At 32.2% G+C, this 17,963-nt stretch overlaps 1 protein-coding gene and 2 non-coding genes across 3 annotated transcripts in view; 2 read left to right on the top strand and 1 right to left on the bottom strand.

Moving 5' to 3' along the window:
* Positions 1 to 16,829, bottom strand: part of LOC116772029 (dynein axonemal heavy chain 10) — a 30,469-nt gene extending 13,640 nt beyond the window's left edge. The window contains exons 1-51 of the mRNA XM_061528115.1: positions 16,508 to 16,829; positions 16,213 to 16,416; positions 16,124 to 16,141; positions 15,912 to 16,049; positions 15,734 to 15,789; positions 15,411 to 15,641; positions 15,162 to 15,293; positions 15,003 to 15,073; positions 14,835 to 14,916; positions 14,610 to 14,725; positions 13,715 to 13,895; positions 13,473 to 13,619; positions 13,319 to 13,411; positions 13,067 to 13,257; positions 12,680 to 12,878; positions 12,353 to 12,600; positions 12,135 to 12,279; positions 11,955 to 12,068; positions 11,614 to 11,794; positions 11,397 to 11,543; positions 11,228 to 11,310; positions 11,029 to 11,155; positions 10,167 to 10,409; positions 9,888 to 10,057; positions 9,578 to 9,765; positions 9,344 to 9,505; positions 9,068 to 9,268; positions 8,586 to 8,877; positions 8,167 to 8,325; positions 7,639 to 7,875; positions 6,929 to 7,182; positions 6,715 to 6,863; positions 6,271 to 6,380; positions 5,456 to 5,634; positions 5,152 to 5,347; positions 4,987 to 5,084; positions 4,775 to 4,910; positions 4,481 to 4,567; positions 4,257 to 4,399; positions 3,993 to 4,171; positions 3,651 to 3,833; positions 3,446 to 3,571; positions 3,110 to 3,363; positions 2,802 to 2,990; positions 2,557 to 2,729; positions 2,301 to 2,466; positions 2,060 to 2,218; positions 1,746 to 1,840; positions 1,368 to 1,625; positions 732 to 891; positions 452 to 550 (exon numbers count right to left, since the gene is read on the bottom strand). Of these exons, the coding sequence (XP_061384099.1) occupies positions 452 to 550; positions 732 to 891; positions 1,368 to 1,625; positions 1,746 to 1,840; positions 2,060 to 2,218; positions 2,301 to 2,466; positions 2,557 to 2,729; positions 2,802 to 2,990; positions 3,110 to 3,363; positions 3,446 to 3,571; positions 3,651 to 3,833; positions 3,993 to 4,171; positions 4,257 to 4,399; positions 4,481 to 4,567; positions 4,775 to 4,910; positions 4,987 to 5,084; positions 5,152 to 5,347; positions 5,456 to 5,634; positions 6,271 to 6,380; positions 6,715 to 6,863; positions 6,929 to 7,182; positions 7,639 to 7,875; positions 8,167 to 8,325; positions 8,586 to 8,877; positions 9,068 to 9,268; positions 9,344 to 9,505; positions 9,578 to 9,765; positions 9,888 to 10,057; positions 10,167 to 10,409; positions 11,029 to 11,155; positions 11,228 to 11,310; positions 11,397 to 11,543; positions 11,614 to 11,794; positions 11,955 to 12,068; positions 12,135 to 12,279; positions 12,353 to 12,600; positions 12,680 to 12,878; positions 13,067 to 13,257; positions 13,319 to 13,411; positions 13,473 to 13,619; positions 13,715 to 13,895; positions 14,610 to 14,725; positions 14,835 to 14,916; positions 15,003 to 15,073; positions 15,162 to 15,293; positions 15,411 to 15,641; positions 15,734 to 15,789; positions 15,912 to 16,049; positions 16,124 to 16,141; positions 16,213 to 16,416; positions 16,508 to 16,823 (8,265 nt within the window). The 5' untranslated portion in view covers positions 16,824 to 16,829. The remainder of the gene's footprint in view (positions 1 to 451; positions 551 to 731; positions 892 to 1,367; positions 1,626 to 1,745; positions 1,841 to 2,059; positions 2,219 to 2,300; positions 2,467 to 2,556; positions 2,730 to 2,801; positions 2,991 to 3,109; positions 3,364 to 3,445; positions 3,572 to 3,650; positions 3,834 to 3,992; positions 4,172 to 4,256; positions 4,400 to 4,480; positions 4,568 to 4,774; positions 4,911 to 4,986; positions 5,085 to 5,151; positions 5,348 to 5,455; positions 5,635 to 6,270; positions 6,381 to 6,714; positions 6,864 to 6,928; positions 7,183 to 7,638; positions 7,876 to 8,166; positions 8,326 to 8,585; positions 8,878 to 9,067; positions 9,269 to 9,343; positions 9,506 to 9,577; positions 9,766 to 9,887; positions 10,058 to 10,166; positions 10,410 to 11,028; positions 11,156 to 11,227; positions 11,311 to 11,396; positions 11,544 to 11,613; positions 11,795 to 11,954; positions 12,069 to 12,134; positions 12,280 to 12,352; positions 12,601 to 12,679; positions 12,879 to 13,066; positions 13,258 to 13,318; positions 13,412 to 13,472; positions 13,620 to 13,714; positions 13,896 to 14,609; positions 14,726 to 14,834; positions 14,917 to 15,002; positions 15,074 to 15,161; positions 15,294 to 15,410; positions 15,642 to 15,733; positions 15,790 to 15,911; positions 16,050 to 16,123; positions 16,142 to 16,212; positions 16,417 to 16,507) is intronic.
* On the top strand, positions 315 to 387 carry Trnaa-agc (transfer RNA alanine (anticodon AGC)). The gene has a single exon. It is a non-coding gene; the product is annotated as a tRNA-Ala (tRNA).
* Positions 7,389 to 7,461, top strand: Trnaa-agc (transfer RNA alanine (anticodon AGC)). Its single transcript has one exon. It is a non-coding gene; the product is annotated as a tRNA-Ala (tRNA).
* Positions 16,830 to 17,963: the final 1,134 nt, after the last annotated feature.

The raw sequence follows: 17,963 nt of genomic DNA, 5'->3' as shown, positions 1-17,963 counted from the left end.
TTTAGCATATTCTTTTAACCATTTCCACCAAAGCAGTCACAAGTAAAATTTAAGTGTATGACAGCAGCTGAATAAATATTTTATTTATTTGCATCTTTTAATCAATTTATTTATGTTTCAGAAAATTTTAATAGTAATTTAATAAATTATTTTCCATTACGTTTTAAAACAAAAATAATAGTAGATTATCACGTTTCGTTGTACTTTTAATGGATTGTGCAATAAAAATCACTTATGTCAGCAATTCACGTTTCGATAGGCATTTCTAATATTTTTTTTTTTGCTTGATTATTATTTTATATTAAATAGGCACAGGGGGCGTAGCTCAGATGGTAGAGCGCTCGCTTAGCATGCGAGAGGTACCGGGATCGATACCCGGCGCCTCCAATCTCTTATTTTAGACGTTTTATACTTTTTTTTACGTACATTAATTTTATGTATAAATACTTACAACCATAAAAACGCATTCGACGACAGTCCTGTCAATTTCCTCGTTGCTGTCTTCTCTGTTCGGTAGGAGGCCACTTATCATATAGCAGAGTTGGATTACCTGAATTAAGTTTTTTATTTATCTACTAGGTGGCAATTTGTTTTCCCTTTATTCACAGACCATAACGTTGACATTATATTGAATAATCTTGACCTGTTGCTTAAAGTTATCAAATTTCGATAACAAAAATTACCAGCAATATAAAAGAAGACCCGAGTGATTTTTATAATATACCAATTACCAGATTGAGAGGTGTCTGTGGTACGATTGTCTTGAGGGGTGTCTGCTGTTGAAGACCAAATAATCCGAAAACAATATAGTTGATAGCTCCCGCTACGTAGTGATCAAAAAGTCCGGCTAATTGCTCACGTTCTTCCTCGTTATTCCGACCACGCAACCACCTGCATAGGATATTACAGTATTTTACAGCTACAAATATGGAACATATTCGTCAGAAACAGTATGTAGGTATGTTTAGCATAAGTTTGCCTCGTCACACTACAAACGAAACATTATGTTTCTCATTTAAAAATCATACGTTAATGTGAATGTGTATGTAATATGTTAAAAATGTTTTCTTTATTTTCAGATATAATGATTTCGGGTTGGATTTTTAACCTATCATACGTAAACTTTATTAAAAAATAGTATACCCCGATACAGCATCACAATTATACATGCATGATGCAAGGGCAGAATTTAGTTGAAAGTTACATAATTTTTATTATTTATTAAGTCATTAACTTTAAAATTATATTTAAATGTAATGACATAATTTTCTTAAAGTTTTAAATCCTAACTCTTATATAAAAAAAATCTTTCTGTGTTTAAATTAAAAGCTAAGGGATAATTGTGGTGTCCACTGTGGGTTGATTACCTATCCCAGTATGGTTGATAGCCCAAATTCTTTGGGTCTACGAACACCATACCAGCTCTTGAAACTGTTGCCGGTGAGGCATAATTAAGATCTCCGACTTCGAAAAGCAGAGCACAATACGGAGCTAATCTAATTCTTTCGCCGTTCGCGAGAGTTAGCAATTTGTTGTCATCCATTACGGAATTCATATTTTCAATCCATAAAGCATCCACATCACCATCAAATAACGAGTAACGGCGCTCCTCTCTTTCAGCAGGTCTTAACGTAACAAAATTATTACATTAGTAATTAGTTAATATATATTTGTATCAAGTAGTGTAAGGTATAAGGTCAATCAAAAAAATAATCAGTAGTAAATCAACAGTAACCATGCTTTACCTATTCATTTCTCTAAATATTTTTGAGTACAATCCATCCGTCCAATCTCTTGTGACAGGGTCGAGAATGCCATACAATTCTATTACAGAGCATGCCTAAAATAAAATAATGATGAAAATGTACTATTTTTCCAAAAGAAATAGTTGAACTAGCTAAAATAAGAAGTTTACTTTTTATGTATATAACGTATGAACTATTTTTTAATCTACTTATTTGTTGATGTTTTATTTCATGTATTTTATCTCCTCTGAAATTACTTCACACTTTGTACATCTCTTCATCACTTTGATTATTTTTATCTTTGTGTGACTTACCTTTGGGTTGACTATAGTGAGTTTTGTGGGTAGTCCGAGGTTGGTCTGCGCTTTAACAAGAGTCTGCAAGATGACTGTCTTTCCACCACCAGTCGGCCCCACTAACATGCTGCAGTGACGAGTCATCATCGTTTCATATAATTGTACTATTTTATCAACCTTAAATAAAAGAAATTAATAATCTATCAGCCACAATTACAGTTAAAAACAAATTCAATAGTTAGGCAATGATATACCAAACCTGATGAGGAAGGACGATATAGCCATCCTTAACTAAAACGTCTTCAACAGCAACATTAAAATCTGGATATCCGACACGCGGACATTCAAGGCCGGGAAACAAATCTTTGATAAGACCAAGGAAAAGTGGAACATCCTCGAAAACGAATTTGGGATGATTCATGTCTCTGTAGCCAGTAAAATATCGTATTGACAAAAATAAGAATAACTTAAATTATTTATATTATTATTACATATGTCAAAATATTGCGCATTACCTTAGAGCTCTCATAAGTACCATGATTTCGCTGAGTCCTGGTGAATCTCTTCTGAGTTTACCAGCCATTCTCAAAACTGCTGTCAAAGCTCTGAGTCCCCAGTCATAATGAGATTGTTTTGATAGTTGTTCACGAGCGACTTTGTATAGGACAGTCATTTTCTTAGCAAGTACCTAATGCATAAATAATCTTTATAATTTTTATTTCTCGTAAAGATTTGATATCTTTGGCATTTAAAATATTACTTTAGCGGTAAGGAATCCATCCGAAAACAGTGATATCTGACAAATCATTTCCAAGTCTGGTAGAATACACACGACTGGTCTGAAAAGGGCTTTCACGGATTCAGGAAGCTCTGTGCGACCAGCATATCCGGGATTCATTGTGATAAAAATCCCTACTTTACTGTCCATATCGATTTCTTGGCCTTCGAACTGTTATGAAATAAAATACTTTGATCGTAATATATTTGTAAGTTTTACAAGACAAAGATATATACAATATTTTTTTCGAGAGCAAATAGTGACTCCGATATGAATTTGTATGGTCTCACCGTAAATCTCTTTAACTTCATCAACAAGGCACTTCGAATGCATTGCAGTTGGGTGGATATAACAGACAATACAGATATATCAATACGGTTAAATTCATCAAAACAGCCCCAAGCGCCACACTGACAAAGTCCTGCTAGGATCTGACCAACAGCCCGGAAGTCCATACCCTCACCGCAATTGGTTACAACACACAAAAGACCTAAGGCCTTTGCGAGATCCTTTGTTGTCTCCGTCTTACCGGTTCCAGCAGGACCTATAGTATTTTTAAGAAACAATGTGAAGTGCAATTTTATATTTTTTTTTCTTACCTGAATATTATGATTTATGTATCTTACCTGCAGGAGCTCCTCCAAGTTGCATTGTCAAAGCTTGTGTTATAGTAAGATAGATCCGATCGGTAAGCGGTGTGATCACTAGCCGACCGTTTAAGCCCATGTACTCGTAACCATATTCGAATAGTCCTGTAAAATTATAATGTAATTAAACTATTCATATTATCCTTAATAAAAAACGTTGTATTAACGTCCATATTTCTTTTACCTGTGCACTGCTTTATCCAGAGATTATCATCAGCTTTGAGCCAGTAAAATCTAAGTTGGCTCTCCCATTCAAATTCAGCAGCTTCGGTTACGTTGTCTCGAACAAAGCCTTCTATAATGTCCCTTGCATGGACGTCAATTGTTGTTATCGTTCGAAATTTAAGACGATCGTTAGAAGTCAAATCTGTAATAATATTTTTAATAAATTTCATAGCGAACTTAAAACTTCTAAATATTTTAATACAGTTATTGCGTCCAGATGAAACTGCGGTTTATTAAATATATGAACATTTAGTCGACGGAATTTATTTCTTTTCGAAATTATTAAATTTCACATTTTTACCTTGTCTCACTTTTACCACAAGTCCGTCTAGTTGTTCGTTCTGTTGTTGTAAGTGCTCTTTCATGGCTCGCTTGTTTCCATTTCTGATCCTTATAAATGTCTCTTCAGTTTCCGCGGTCCACCAGACTCCGTTTGCTGCAAGGCATACCATACCTTGGTACTCCAAAATCCACTCAGTTCTGAAATAATATAATGTTCAATGGTAAAAATAAAAGTGAAAATTATGTATACCTTACGAGAATATATGTGAATAAGGATATTAACCGTGGGACTCTCCAGTTCCTGCCGTAATAGAATATGGCCTTTTTTGTAATAAATTTATTAGTACTTCGCATTTCGTTTAGAACTAAATTCATCCAGTCCTCGACTCGGCCTTCTGTGTAGACTACGTATCGGAAATCCATTATCTGTTGGTAAATTTAAAAAGTTAAGAAAATACCATGATCACTTTGAAACATAACGTCTTACTAAACAATTTGAACAAATACCTCTCCTTCGGCTGAAATCATTTTAGCTGCAACGGGGCGATTTGTGTGATCCACGTATAAGTCTAAAGCCCTTATGTTGTCAAACATCTAAAATGAGGCAAAAAATATAAAGGTATAATATACACACATTATAAATAGAGCAGAGTAAAAACAAACCTATATGTAAAATATAGCAAAAAAAAAGGTAAAAATCTGTGTCATTTTCAATACTTTTAAGTTTTAATTGTATTAATCATTCAGTAAGACATATGATGTGCTAAACAAATTAATAAAAGTAATAAATAGTTCTCAAACCTTTATCATGTGTTCTTGGACACAACTACACTCGCTGCTTCCCAAAATCGACAGAAGTTCATCTGTAGATATGAAGAAAAATCTCGGAAAAATTCTTCTCTTTGAATCCAAGTAGTCATTTAGAGATTTTTGACACCTATAAAGATGGCAGTAAATTATATCAATCACTGTTATGCTTACACGTGTCCAGTAAATAACATCAGATTACATACTTCTGTAAACCCAATCCCAAGTTTATAAATTCTTCCAATCTTCCACTTATTGTGCAGCAATCCACCACATTAAGTCGTTTCGCAGTGTCCAACATGATCTGTAGGATTAATTTATTACTCAGCGGTCTATATATCTGTGTTCATGGTTCCGTTGTTACTACTTACCTTTCTAAAGGATTTGTCGATATCGTCAAATTTTTTGGCTTCATCCGGCAATTGCACACGAATATCTCCCCCTACAAATATACCTTCTAGATACAGCCACTTGCGCTGTGTTGCCATCCATTCCTCTATTACCTCTGATATGAGAGCTAAGCGACGGTCCCATGTCTGAACTACTGATAGGAATGGGCCTATGAATCTGTAAATTAGTTGAACTTTTCGTGTTTTGTGATTTTTGTAACCATTTGAAATATAATAATCGCAGACAAGAAGTATAGTAATTTTAATGCTATAAACTAAAACTCACTGCGAGGCAGCCATGCTTTGTAAGGACATGGCGTCGTCATCAACTTTTACAATTATTTCATCGCATGGGTTGAGCGTGTATCCACGGTCTTCACCACGATTAAAGTGTCTGGAAACTGTGAATGCGATATTTGCCCATGTTTCCTGTACTTCTCGGACGCCGCGTTCGATTGAGAGTTCCTATTTTAACATAACAATAAATTAAATATCAATAAAACGAAATGATTTGCTTGTGTATTTCCTTTCGAGACTTTCAAGTGTTAATATTAATAAAATTAATTAATTTCAGCTAGTAGTTAACTATGTATTCTACTGCATATACGTATTTGTACTTATATAAATGTATTCATATCTTCATATACGCTATAATCAATGACAGTAGGTCGATTTCTTTTTTACCAGTTTTAATTTAACTTGCAATGTATGTATGTTACATGTTTGGGTTGAATTTGCACCTTAATTTCGAATTTATGTAGTGAAACTAGGAAGTTAATAATTTGTTAAAAATTGATTTTAACTCATAAAATTGTCTAAATAAATAGGACTTTAAATCTCTTAACCGTTATATACGTTATTTAATAACGTTATAAGTAGACGGTAGAAGTTTTGAAGCAAAATATGTATATTTTTTAGTTTTGGTGCATTGAAATAAATGATTGCTCTTATGAAGGTTTAAAATTTATAATTTGGAAGGTAATCAAAAATAACAAAACACTAACTAATTTTACGAATTCAAATAAATGATGCTATTTTCGTTAGCATTGAAAAATTATCTAAAATTATACATGTTATAAATTTTTTGTTATATAACATTACCTTTATGGCATGGTTGACAATTTCTTCAGCGACATCTTGATATTTGTGAAGTTCCATAGCAAACATGTTTTCCAAAGTAAATCTTTCCGGCGACATGTCGAATTCTTGACCTAATAAAAATCAAATGTGCAGACTAAGTTTAGTACGATACAAATAATATCAATGTTAAAAATAAATCAAACTTTTCTTTTGATAAAAAATTAATATCCGCAGATTGTGTTTGACTCAAAATCTTGAATGTCGGTTTTTTTTAACATTTTTACTTTACACAATAATTGATGTTTTTTAAATGTTAAGCTCAATTTTAACGTGCATTTATACAGACAGGTTTAAAGGGAAAACATTTTCACACGATTGTTTCACTGCAGTAAGTTTTATAAATATAATATATAGTTTAGGAGTAAGAACTAGCATATGTTTTTTTTATGCATGGATGGAACTTACCAGTTTTAACCATCAACTCTTTCCAATGACGTTCTCTCATTGCTTCATTCTTTAAAGAAACCATAAGAGGTACAACGTTCTTGAATTGTTTCATCTTAAGATCCAACATTAGTCCAGTGGGAGTAAGACGTACAGTCTTTGGTAGTTTTCTTTAAAACATTGTTATTGTTATTCAAGTTTAGTTAAGTTTTGCTTAGTTTTAAAGTATAGTTACCTGTATTCCTTAAAGAATTGCTCAATGCCATCCACGAGTGCTTGAGGATTTAAATTAACCCATAATGTCTTAGCCCATACTTCTCTCGCATTCTTTTGAGCTTTATATATTTTATATATCTGCTCCATTGCTTGGAAGTCTGATTTGGCGCGATTAAATGTTGCAAAATCAGCAAGCGGATTATCAAATAGTTGCTCTGCTGCTTGTAACATTTTTTTTCTAGATTCCAATTCATCAAAAACTTTTGTGTATTCCTATAGACCAATTTATACACAATATTCCAAGTTAATAAACACATTACCAAGATTATCGATGAAATTTTAAATTACTTAAACAGTCAGATCCTATTATTTAAAATTAGATAGATCAGATAACTATACACAAAGAATAATATAGTTAGAAAAAACACGTACTTTCTCAGTTTTGTTTAAATTTTGATATTTTTAATGTAACTTATAACGGGGGCGTAGCTCAGATGGTAGAGCGCTCGCTTAGCATGCGAGAGGTACCGGGATCGATACCCGGCGCCTCCAAATACTTTTTATTGAAAATGTTGTCCAAAATAAAAACTACGTTTTCATGCAACATTAAACTTCTTTTTTATAATGCAAAAAAAAATTTGTGTTAAGATATATGAAACACTTTAAATTTTATGACATTTTACTCATGATTTTACTGTTTAAAAGCCCAAAAATATAAACTTCCACTACCTCCATAAGTAGCAATCCTCTGTCTAAATCTTCTCCAACAGTGGAAGGTCCTTCTCTGTCAAACTTTTCAACGAAATCGTCCAATTCTTTGAGGAATTTGGATATTTCACCAACATTCAGCTTTGAGAATTTCTCTTTCGTCTGTTCTAAAGTATTACCTCTAAACAGAGATGTTTGGTACAAAGTGCCCCAGGATGCTTCGAGATTTTTAGCAAAATCTAAATCTCCGTCTTCTACCTAAAAGTGAAAATATTTATTTGTATAGGATTAAGTCAATAGACTTACTTGACTTCTAAAATGTCAAGCAAAAATTCAAAGAATTCTACTCGTATGTTTTACATACATCAATATACATATATAAATCCTAAAATAGGTACCATAGGTTATACTTGCTATAACCTGAGTAAAATACAAAACATAAAGAAGTTTATATTTTGCTAAAACATTCTCTTAGTTTCGATGAAACACAGAATGATTTTCGCTATTCAGATGTATATATTAGGGTCCTCTACATATTAACTTGCTTACTTCTATGTCATGCTGTCTTAGCATGTGAAAGATCTCCTGCATGTTTCGGAACTTCACCTCAGCGGTAATAGTGAGCTGTTGCACTTGAGTTATCGTTGCCATTACCAGTTTAAAGTCCTCCAAACCTTTGATGTTCATATTCATTGTCATGCGGAGTGACTAAAAATGTTTTATTACAGCCATTTAAAGCGGTTTACATTTCATTAAAGAATCAAACTTTCTACGTACCAAAACTGAGCTATAAAAATATAACATTAAATGTCAATGAATTGGGAATAGCTACCATCTTTACAGAAATTCTCCTTTTGTATTTATAGGATTCATAAATGATAATAATTTCAATATTATAATACAGAACTCAAATTATACGCCTACGGTTTTTCTAGAGAATGAAAGAGACAAAGAAATCTATTACATACTTCCATTTGATTTTTCAAATCATACATATTCATCCTAGTTTTAGAAGCTATACATTGCCCTAAAATATTCTTCCACTCTTGCGAATGGCCCTGAACTTGTTGTATTATAGGACGCAAGTTAACTCTTATGGCTCCGATGTCCACAAATTTATTATGGTTATCTAAATCTGATATGATATCTTCAAAGAAAAAGAACTTTTCGTCATATTTATGTATTTGCTCATGCTTTTGAATATACTTTTCACAGGAAAGGTTCTTATCAAATGCCCAAAGATGATTATATTTTTGCCACCTGTTAATAAAATGATAAAAGTTAACACCTAGTTTTGGTATGATTAATTTTTTTGGGTCGCGATTGTACTTTTCAATTTGTGGATAGCAATGAATTCAACATTTGGTTTTTATTTATTGGTTCTCTTTAGCCAAGCGGCCTTGATAAAAATGATAACGTTTATTTTGTTATAGCACAAAACGATTCTTACTTTTGAATATAAACATTGATATCTTGAGTAAGTCGATAAATGGTATCCTGAATAAGAAGAGTTATATCGTTGATTGATACAACTCGTAAAATATCTTCAAAATATGAAAACACATAAAACTCGTTCCCAGTCGCCTCGGCTATTCTTTGTGGAGGACAAGGGATACAAGTTTTCTTCATCCAACGTGGAAATGTAGTTAGCCTTTAAAATATAGTAATTATTTTATATTTTTTTATTCTTCAGAAGGTAACTTAAAAATTTGGTTCACAAATATACCTATTAAGAAAATGTTTAATGTTGTATCCAAGAATGTTACAAACTTCAGGGGCTGTAGGCCGCATTGTTATATCAGGAGGTACTAAGACTGCGTCGACTTGAAAGATCGGTCTCTTCTCACTAAGGGTTCTTTGAAAATCTTGCAGGTTCTCCAGTGTCAATCTTTGTTAATAATTAAAAAGTTTTTATATTTAAATCATATTTTACTTATTTATTTCGGTTTTAATGACTTACCCTACTAGAGTTTTAAATATTTTTTTCTCCCAGTGCGTGTAGTATGAAGACATAACCTCCGAACGACCTGTACTAGTTCCAAGTATTAAGTACTCCAGTTTCATGAGGTTGGGTCCAATACGGTCATATAGACGGGACAAAATTGCTAAACGTTCTAGACGTTCATTTTCTACTTCGACGAAATAAGCCTTAAATATAATATAAGTTTGAAGTATTCTTTTATATAATTTTACTTTGATAATAATAGACGTTTTTAAGTTTCACATCGAGCATGTTTTTGGACCGGATAGACTTATACTAATTAAAATACCTTACAAGGGTACAGCCACGTGTCATCGGGTTCTTTAGTCACTGGATTGACGTAATCTTTGGGTTTAACGAATGGGAACAAGTCAAACATTTGGATTTGGTCAAGTAAAAACTGTATTTCCTTTTCAACCATTTTCAATTGCTGATATACAGCTTTCAATGAGTTCTCGCCTAAAGAATCAGCGTTAGGAAGTAATTTTTAAAAGAAAGTCAGTATATCAAAAACGATGTGTACACACGTCTACCTATAAGGATACGAATTAATTATGACTATACCGACCTTTAGTTATATCTTTGATATAATCATTAATTCCTAAAGCTGTCCAGGTAATTCTAGTTAATCCTGGCAAAATGTGCCTTTCCATGTCTAGTAAATGTTTCTTCATCAGATAAGTTTCGGATGGACTGAGCGATGTCGAGCTGGCGTTGTACTTTTCAATCACATTCTGTAAAGCTTCCAGTTCATAGTAAAGTCGAGCCTTTTGCATTGACACATCTCGAATATTGGATGGCAGATCAAAGCCTAGAATTTAAAATATTACAAATATAAAATTTAAACTTGGTCATCGTAATTTTAAAAATATTTTTTAGTCTTATTAATTTAATATTGAAACACAAGAGTATCGCGATCATGTACGAGTATCGTGTATATTGTATTATTTCTCTCCCACTGACTTTTCGACCAGATAGCACTCTCCACGATCACAAGTTAGATGTTGAAGCAATGTAACTCCTTATCCGAGCAACAATCTTTTAGGAACACACATTTAAGAACCCGCCTATAAGCATTGATTTAAGAATCTGATTATCAGCATCACAAAACATAGTGATGCCGATACATGAAGCTTACATGAACCAATTGAAATCATAAAATATAAAAACTTCAATGAGGAAAACAAAAAATGTTTTTTTTTGTAGTTTAGCTACAAAATACAGTAATTGATGTGTAGTTATTCGGTTAAAGATAAAAAAGTTTTCTTTGGATATCGCTTAACAGTCTGCTTAAGCCCACAGTCAATGCAACTTGTTTAAAACTTCAAGCAAGCCAAATAATTCATATCTCATACATGATTACCGTCATCCCATTGTTTCAATATAATATTTGTATATTAGCAACATGAATGAATCAAAGTTAGTATTACCAAGCCTTTCCATGAGTTCAGCTTCATGTATAATTAGAAAAATATGTTTATCAAAGTTAGGTTCAAACTCTAGCCCGTACTCTTGCATCAACTTATGTACAGTCATATCTCTCCAAGTTACGTCAGTCTGTAATAAGACAATTCTTAAATACTTGTACTTTGAGATCGTTTTGGAAACAATAAAAATAATAAGACTCACTAATCCTTCCTTTGCCAGTAGTGATATAGAACTCGGTGATCTGACATTTTCGTAATGCTGCCCAGGAATCCTCATTAACATTACTAAAAATATAAATTAAATAAGTTAATTGTTTTTCCTTTTTGTTGTGTTTAAATAAAACATTGTATGGAGTGGAAAGTATGCTTACAAGCTTTGTCTCTTTTGCGTTTATCAGCTATTTCCTTATTAACAACATCAATAGGTTTTATTGACAAATTTGAAGCCTTTTTCTTAGCCACATGGGCTCTTCCTGCAGCAGTTAGTTGCATACCTCGTCCTTTTGTGGGTATTGGTTCTAATGGCATACATAGGAAATGTCAATAAACGAGATAAATATGATAAACTAAGTTAATAATACTAATTACCCTCTTCTTTTTTGAAGACCACATGTAGAATGTTTTTCTTCATTATATTATCTACAAAGTCCGAGGCATCCTTTACCCAGTCCTGATATTTGGCCTCTTCATATTCTTTAATAACTTTAGAAAACGCTTTATATTGTAAGAAAGCAGTTTTCTTTTCTTCGCAATTGTTAAGTTCAGGTATCTACAAAAAGAAGTCTTATTCCTTAAATCTTGTGACTTCTTCATATTATTTATCATCTTTCTATATTATTATTAGCATCAGAATAGCGAAATGAATCGAAACTTATATTCGATTATTGTAAAAGATCGACAAATTCTTTTCTAATATTACTAAAACTTACCTTTTGGAACTTCATGATAGGCCTTTTTATTTTGTTAAATAGTGCTCTAGCCCAGTAGATTGCACCGGCAACTGGTGGGTGATTCCGCAGCAAAGGTGGATTTTTTCGGAAGCGCTGGATATAATGTCATAGTTTAAAAAAAATATATATCCGTGTAGTTTTAAATAAATAAATACTTACGGTAAATCTGTCCTCAATAACCGTAATTTCTTTGATAAACTGTCGCATAATATAATCAAACTTTGTGGATAACTGTTTTCTTATTGACTCTCTGGTATCAAATTCTAAGAACTTAAGAAGAACGTCTAGGGCTTCTTCAGCAGACCTAAAATGATACAGAGATAATACAAAAATGTGCAATCTTTATATAAAACATTATAAATATTATTTGATTATACCTTAAGTTTCCAAAACTGTGGTTAATGTAATTTTTCGCTTCGTCTTCTAAATATCTAACTTCTGTCCAAAAGTCTCCCATGATAACATCCCAGTTCTCTTTATTGTCAAATACAAAAACACTAAAATCTATAGTTCGTATAGGAAATACCAGCCTTTTCACACGTTTACGAACATCGTCAATCTGCGTTGGATCACTAATTATGGACTTAAGTTCATTACCAAATATTCGCTCAAAGTCGATGAGAACCTATATTAAATATTTTAATTAACTTAATATTTTGTAAAGTCTATTTTATTTAATTTTTTTCTAATAACACCCATTGTACCTGAATAACATCTCCTAGGTCTCTAGCCACTGTTCCGATGTAATCAGTCCTAGTGAATAATAGGGGCTGATCAAACTCCCAGCGTGCTCCTTTACCACTAACCTCGATATTTCTTCTTGTTTCTTTGTATAACGTATGCCACATTTCCATTATTTTCTGTCCAGCACGAGCTAATGAAAGTATTTCTTCATTGGGTTTGCTGTAATGGAAGTTTGGATTCATTTAAAATTGTCTGGATACATATTTAACACTTCCAAATGTTTGTAATTTTCGTCACTTGTAAATTTTATGTTAAAAATATACTACACAATGATTCAGAATTTATTTTAAATAATAGCTGCGAATTTTGCTAATGATGATTAGTAGTGTATTTAAAGAGATTCTTACTCAAACAGTTTGTGCACGTTTAAAAATCTTTCAAGTTTGTCACATAAAGCCCACGATATTCTTCCTAATAAGGGTATCATGGTCTCATCATTGCGATAGCCTTTAGACAACACCCACATCATGTAAATGCTTTCGACCATTTCAGGTAACATGTCTATTACATTTTGAAGTGGCGAGTCATCTTCTATTATCTAAAAAAGCAGTAAAGACTTATACCGATGCACTCCAAATATAAAACGCTTTGTTGCATACCGTAAAGAAACGCATCAAGGTCGATAGAAATTTCAGATTATCGCCGGCTAGATTATATTGTTCCATAAGTCTTTCTTTGTAATTGTCGAAACCCTGAAAAGAAATAATTTTGTGAAGATTTTATTCTGAGAACTTCTTATTTTTTTTTATATACCATTATAATCGTGGAAGAAGACTTCTTGAGCAGAGCTAGAATTTTGACGACCATAGGTTGCTTCAATTGCTCAACCAATAGTGATATTTCTGCGTCCCTCTCACGCCAGTATTTATATTCAGCAACTGGACCTTCACCTTCGCGGGTCTAAAAAATATTAGAGGCATTATCATTGTGTTTTTCAGTAATTAATTAATTTATTAAAAAAATATCAGACAGTCAAAAGAGAAAATATATCACACCTTTCCCAAGCAAGCAGATATAGTATTATCAATATGCGTCTCCCACATAATGACAGCTTCCTCCAATTGTGCAGTCAATTCAGGATCTTTAAACGCCACATGCCCCGGGTGGAGCTCCTCCGTGAGAGCCGGTATATTCGGCATTGGAAGTTTTATTTCACCTTCTATGTGCTGTATCGTCCTATATTTGGTAAAGGTTTTCGTAATATGTATTATAATATTATTAATTCAGTGCGAAAATACCTTCTACAGAAGCCCTTTTCAAAAAACAAAGTATAGCCAATAATAAAACAAAACTAACATTTTAACAGTGATTATATTGACAGCTAATGGTATTGATTATGAAGTACGGACGAGAAAAGTTATAATGTTTCCGACTAGAACTGTCCCATCAATGAAGTTGTTATTATAAGTTGAGTTCTGATGTTCTAAATACGACACGTGATATAATGAAATTCTGCTTTTCGCAATTTATATTAAAACAATACATAAGACTAAATAGATTTTTTATTACTGTACATATTTATATAAATCTGCACATTATACAATTTTTGGTTATGTATCAACACTTAGAGAATAAGGTGAAGAATTATTAGGTAAATCGTAAAGGCGTAAATTTGTGTAAACGTCTTATAAGTGAATTGAAACGGAAAGGTCAAAATCAAATGCTTAACTAAATAGTATAGCCAATTATTATTTTGGGATCGTATTATTATATACTAAAATAAGAATTACTAAATGTTTTTGTTTTTATTTAGAAAATCAAATAAACGATTTTTAGTTTTTAACAAAGATTCTGACTGACATTTATATATAAACACATTGAACATATGTTAAATAATGATAGAATATACGTCGTTATTTCTTTGAGTAGGATTAAAGAATTTTATTTTACCAATCAACGATTCCAACAAGATCTTGAATGTCATGAATAACCTCGGACGCCGCCGGCTTGTCTTCTTTTTGTGGTTTTTGGATATCAACTACTGGCGCTTCGAATTCAGACTCTTCCTGCATACAATTTATTAAATGCTACACAATTTCTTCGATTACAAATTCATTCAAATGACAAACGTCCCATACACTTGTATAAACTGAAAGGTGTCTTTTTAAATCATACCCTTTGGAGAACTGAGGAAGTCGGCCTTGTAACTTTAAACTTAAATGAATAAGCCTTAGATTCGGATCTCATATTTTTGATTCTAAAAAAAAAAAATAATGTTAAGGACTGTATTAATTCATCGAAATCAAAGATGATATACAAATAAAAAACTATCTGAAAACAAACCTTCGTTCTGCATTTTCCCCTCTGACAATATTGGACATTCTACGGTAGTCTGAAGGTCGCAAATAATTTACCTGAAATATAATAATATAAGCGGTAATATATAAATAATCTAAATCACATCAAAATATTCCTACAGTAGGGTTGAAAACAAGCAAGTACCTCTGAAGTAGTGTCACGCATTTCATAGTGTTTCCCAGCGTATGATACCTGACGAGACAGCGTCGTAGTAGATGGCTCTACAGTCATTGAGTGAATTTCACGAAATTGACGAGTGAACAGCAAAATAAAGGACTGAAACATTTAAAATCAAATTACGTATACTAGCAGTTGCAAGTTTCTAACCTTCTAAAATGTAGAATAGTCAACGCATATAATATGTGACTAATAACAGAAGTGGTTTTATCTCACCTCCTTTAACTGTAATCCCAAACTCATGAGAACTTTCCCTGATGTTAATCCAACCAATACGTATTCCGGCATCTTGAGCTTTGTTTTGTAATCACTGTCCGAAAGCGGTATTTCGTCCTGAGTTTGTCTGATGAAATAGAGATACCTTCGGTTACGGTGCGTTACTTGTGGTACGAATGCACCAAAAACTGGCACTAATTTTGGATATTGAATAATACGTGGAACTGGTCGCTGTAAAAATAATATAGACATTTGAGTAAACTACTTATCGCATCAAATTTGAATTAAAAAAAGGAAAATAAAGAGTTTTGAATTTTGCTTACAATGACAGTGTAAAATTCTAATGTGCCATCCACTGCTGGATCTAAATCTTCGGGAGCTGTAAGTATTTTTGAAATGTATATATAAACTTTTCAGATATCACATTAGTCACAAAAATAAATTTTATTTGTGAATTTACGTGTTTTTTTAAAAAAAAAAAAACAATAAATATAATATTACGTGGTGGAAACGAGTATAGGTCTTCGGCTACGACGGGAGGTTCTTCTTCCTCTATTCGTAAATCTATTTCCGTTTTCATTCCTTCGTCGATATCGAATATATCTGTGACAGCTCCAGCTACCGTGTTAACTTCTTCATCTAAAAGGCGATGTCCTCTCTATCGTAAGTAAATTAAATAAGGTAAAGTCTTAAAAATATTTAAAAAAACTTACCTTCTTCAAGCTCAGCATCTGTAAAATTAATCTTGTTAATGAAAGAAGCAAGTATTACCTCTATCTTTATTTTGTTTCTGTTAATGTACCTTTTACACTTTTTGTACTTTTCATACTTTTCACACTCTTCATACTTTTCATACTTTTCATACTCTTCATACTTTTCATGCTTTTAGACTTTTTATCTTCTTCCATTTCTTCGGGTTCAGGTTCTGGTACGGCTGCTCCTTTTTTCTTGCCTTTTTTACCTTTTTTACCCGATGGTGGGGGAGGCGGTGGTGGTGGAATGATTCCTTTACAGTAATAAAAATAATTATTGAGAAAATACATCCATGCCATTTAAGGATATTTTAAATTGGTCGTTTTATTTTAAAATGTACGTACGCCACTCAGTGAATTCTTTATCTTCATGAATAAGTTTGTCCACTATTATTTTTGCGACATAAAACGTTCTTTTATCTAACGACAATTCATTCGGTTTCAGGGGTGATGTGATGAATGTTGCTAGTTTTTGTTTGACATCTCCTTCTTCCACCATATTGTAAAACAGTTCTTCATCGTCGATGCCGATGTAGTTAAGGATCCTCTCCTTCAGCCATTGCACCCGAGGATCATTTCTTAAGTCTATATCTACTTCTTCTTCAACTATGCTCGGCTTCTCGGATGCATTTGTATCGTTATCAAAGTCCGTATCCGCCATTTTTGGAAATCTACACAAATTTCTCAGGTTTTAAAACTTATAAATTATTTAGGGTGGAGAAGACTTAAAAAAAATTATGTCCAACATAAACTTGTACTTGATATAGTTGTTCTTATTTCAATGTAATTGATTAGAAAAATAGTAAAAAAAAAAATTGTTTTATCTTCGCCTACTAATTTCTCATTAGTAATTAAGTTCTTAGGTTTTAAAAATTTGTTATTTATTGTATCCATGTCTGTCAAATGGCGGATATCATAAAACATTTTAAAAGTAATAATAATATTAACGTGTTTGAGTATTATTTATTGCAAACATTTAAATTGACACAAGCAGTTATCATTCACAATATGTGTGATATGTGTAAAATTTTTTATAATACTTTTATTTGAACTGTGCATTGAAAACAAAATAAATGACCAATAATGACAGACATAATATATCTCACCTTTATATTAGATTCAGCACCATGTTTATAGTATAAATAAATTATTATCTGAATCCTAATAATAAATGAAACACACATCAGCTATCCTAATAACCAGAAGAAGCGACAAAAAGCGCTTCGCTTTTTATTTCGTAAACATACTCGTTGCTATGACAACGAGTTTCTAAGTAAAATGACATGAGTTTGAATTGCGTTGATAGTTTTCTTTATTTGTAAAAGTTTTTTTGTTTATAATCTAAGTGGTTAAATAACTTTAGGTCACACGAATAGTGCATGATATATATACGACTATATGTAGCGACCGTGATCACGAGCAGACAAAATGTTTAAAGTAACCGAAACTACAGGAGTATGTAGTTTTTATAAATAATACGCGTAGTAATCTAAAAATATTAATTTCAAGTTATTCTTTGTCATATTTTGGGTTAAAGATCAATTTTAAAAATTATAAAATAATGACTATGAAGGCGCTTTACTAGACAGTTAGGTTCTACATTTTGTTAAGATTGTCTTAATGACAACAGGGAGGATAAGAATGGCGAGCGTACTCGTCTTCACAGGTATAGGTAGAGAAGGAGATAAGCAAAAAACAATTAAGAGAAATAATTTTATATTTATTAACCTTATTATATAATAAATAATATCATCTTTGAATTAACTATATATTTAGACCTCCGACTAAAATATTTGTGTAA

Source organism: Danaus plexippus (genome assembly GCF_018135715.1).
Source record: "Danaus plexippus chromosome 16 unlocalized genomic scaffold, MEX_DaPlex mxdp_23, whole genome shotgun sequence".
Classification (NCBI taxonomy): domain Eukaryota; kingdom Metazoa; phylum Arthropoda; class Insecta; order Lepidoptera; family Nymphalidae; genus Danaus; species Danaus plexippus.
Note: the sequence above shows the minus strand (reverse complement) of the source record. Positions and strands in the feature narration are given on the sequence as shown.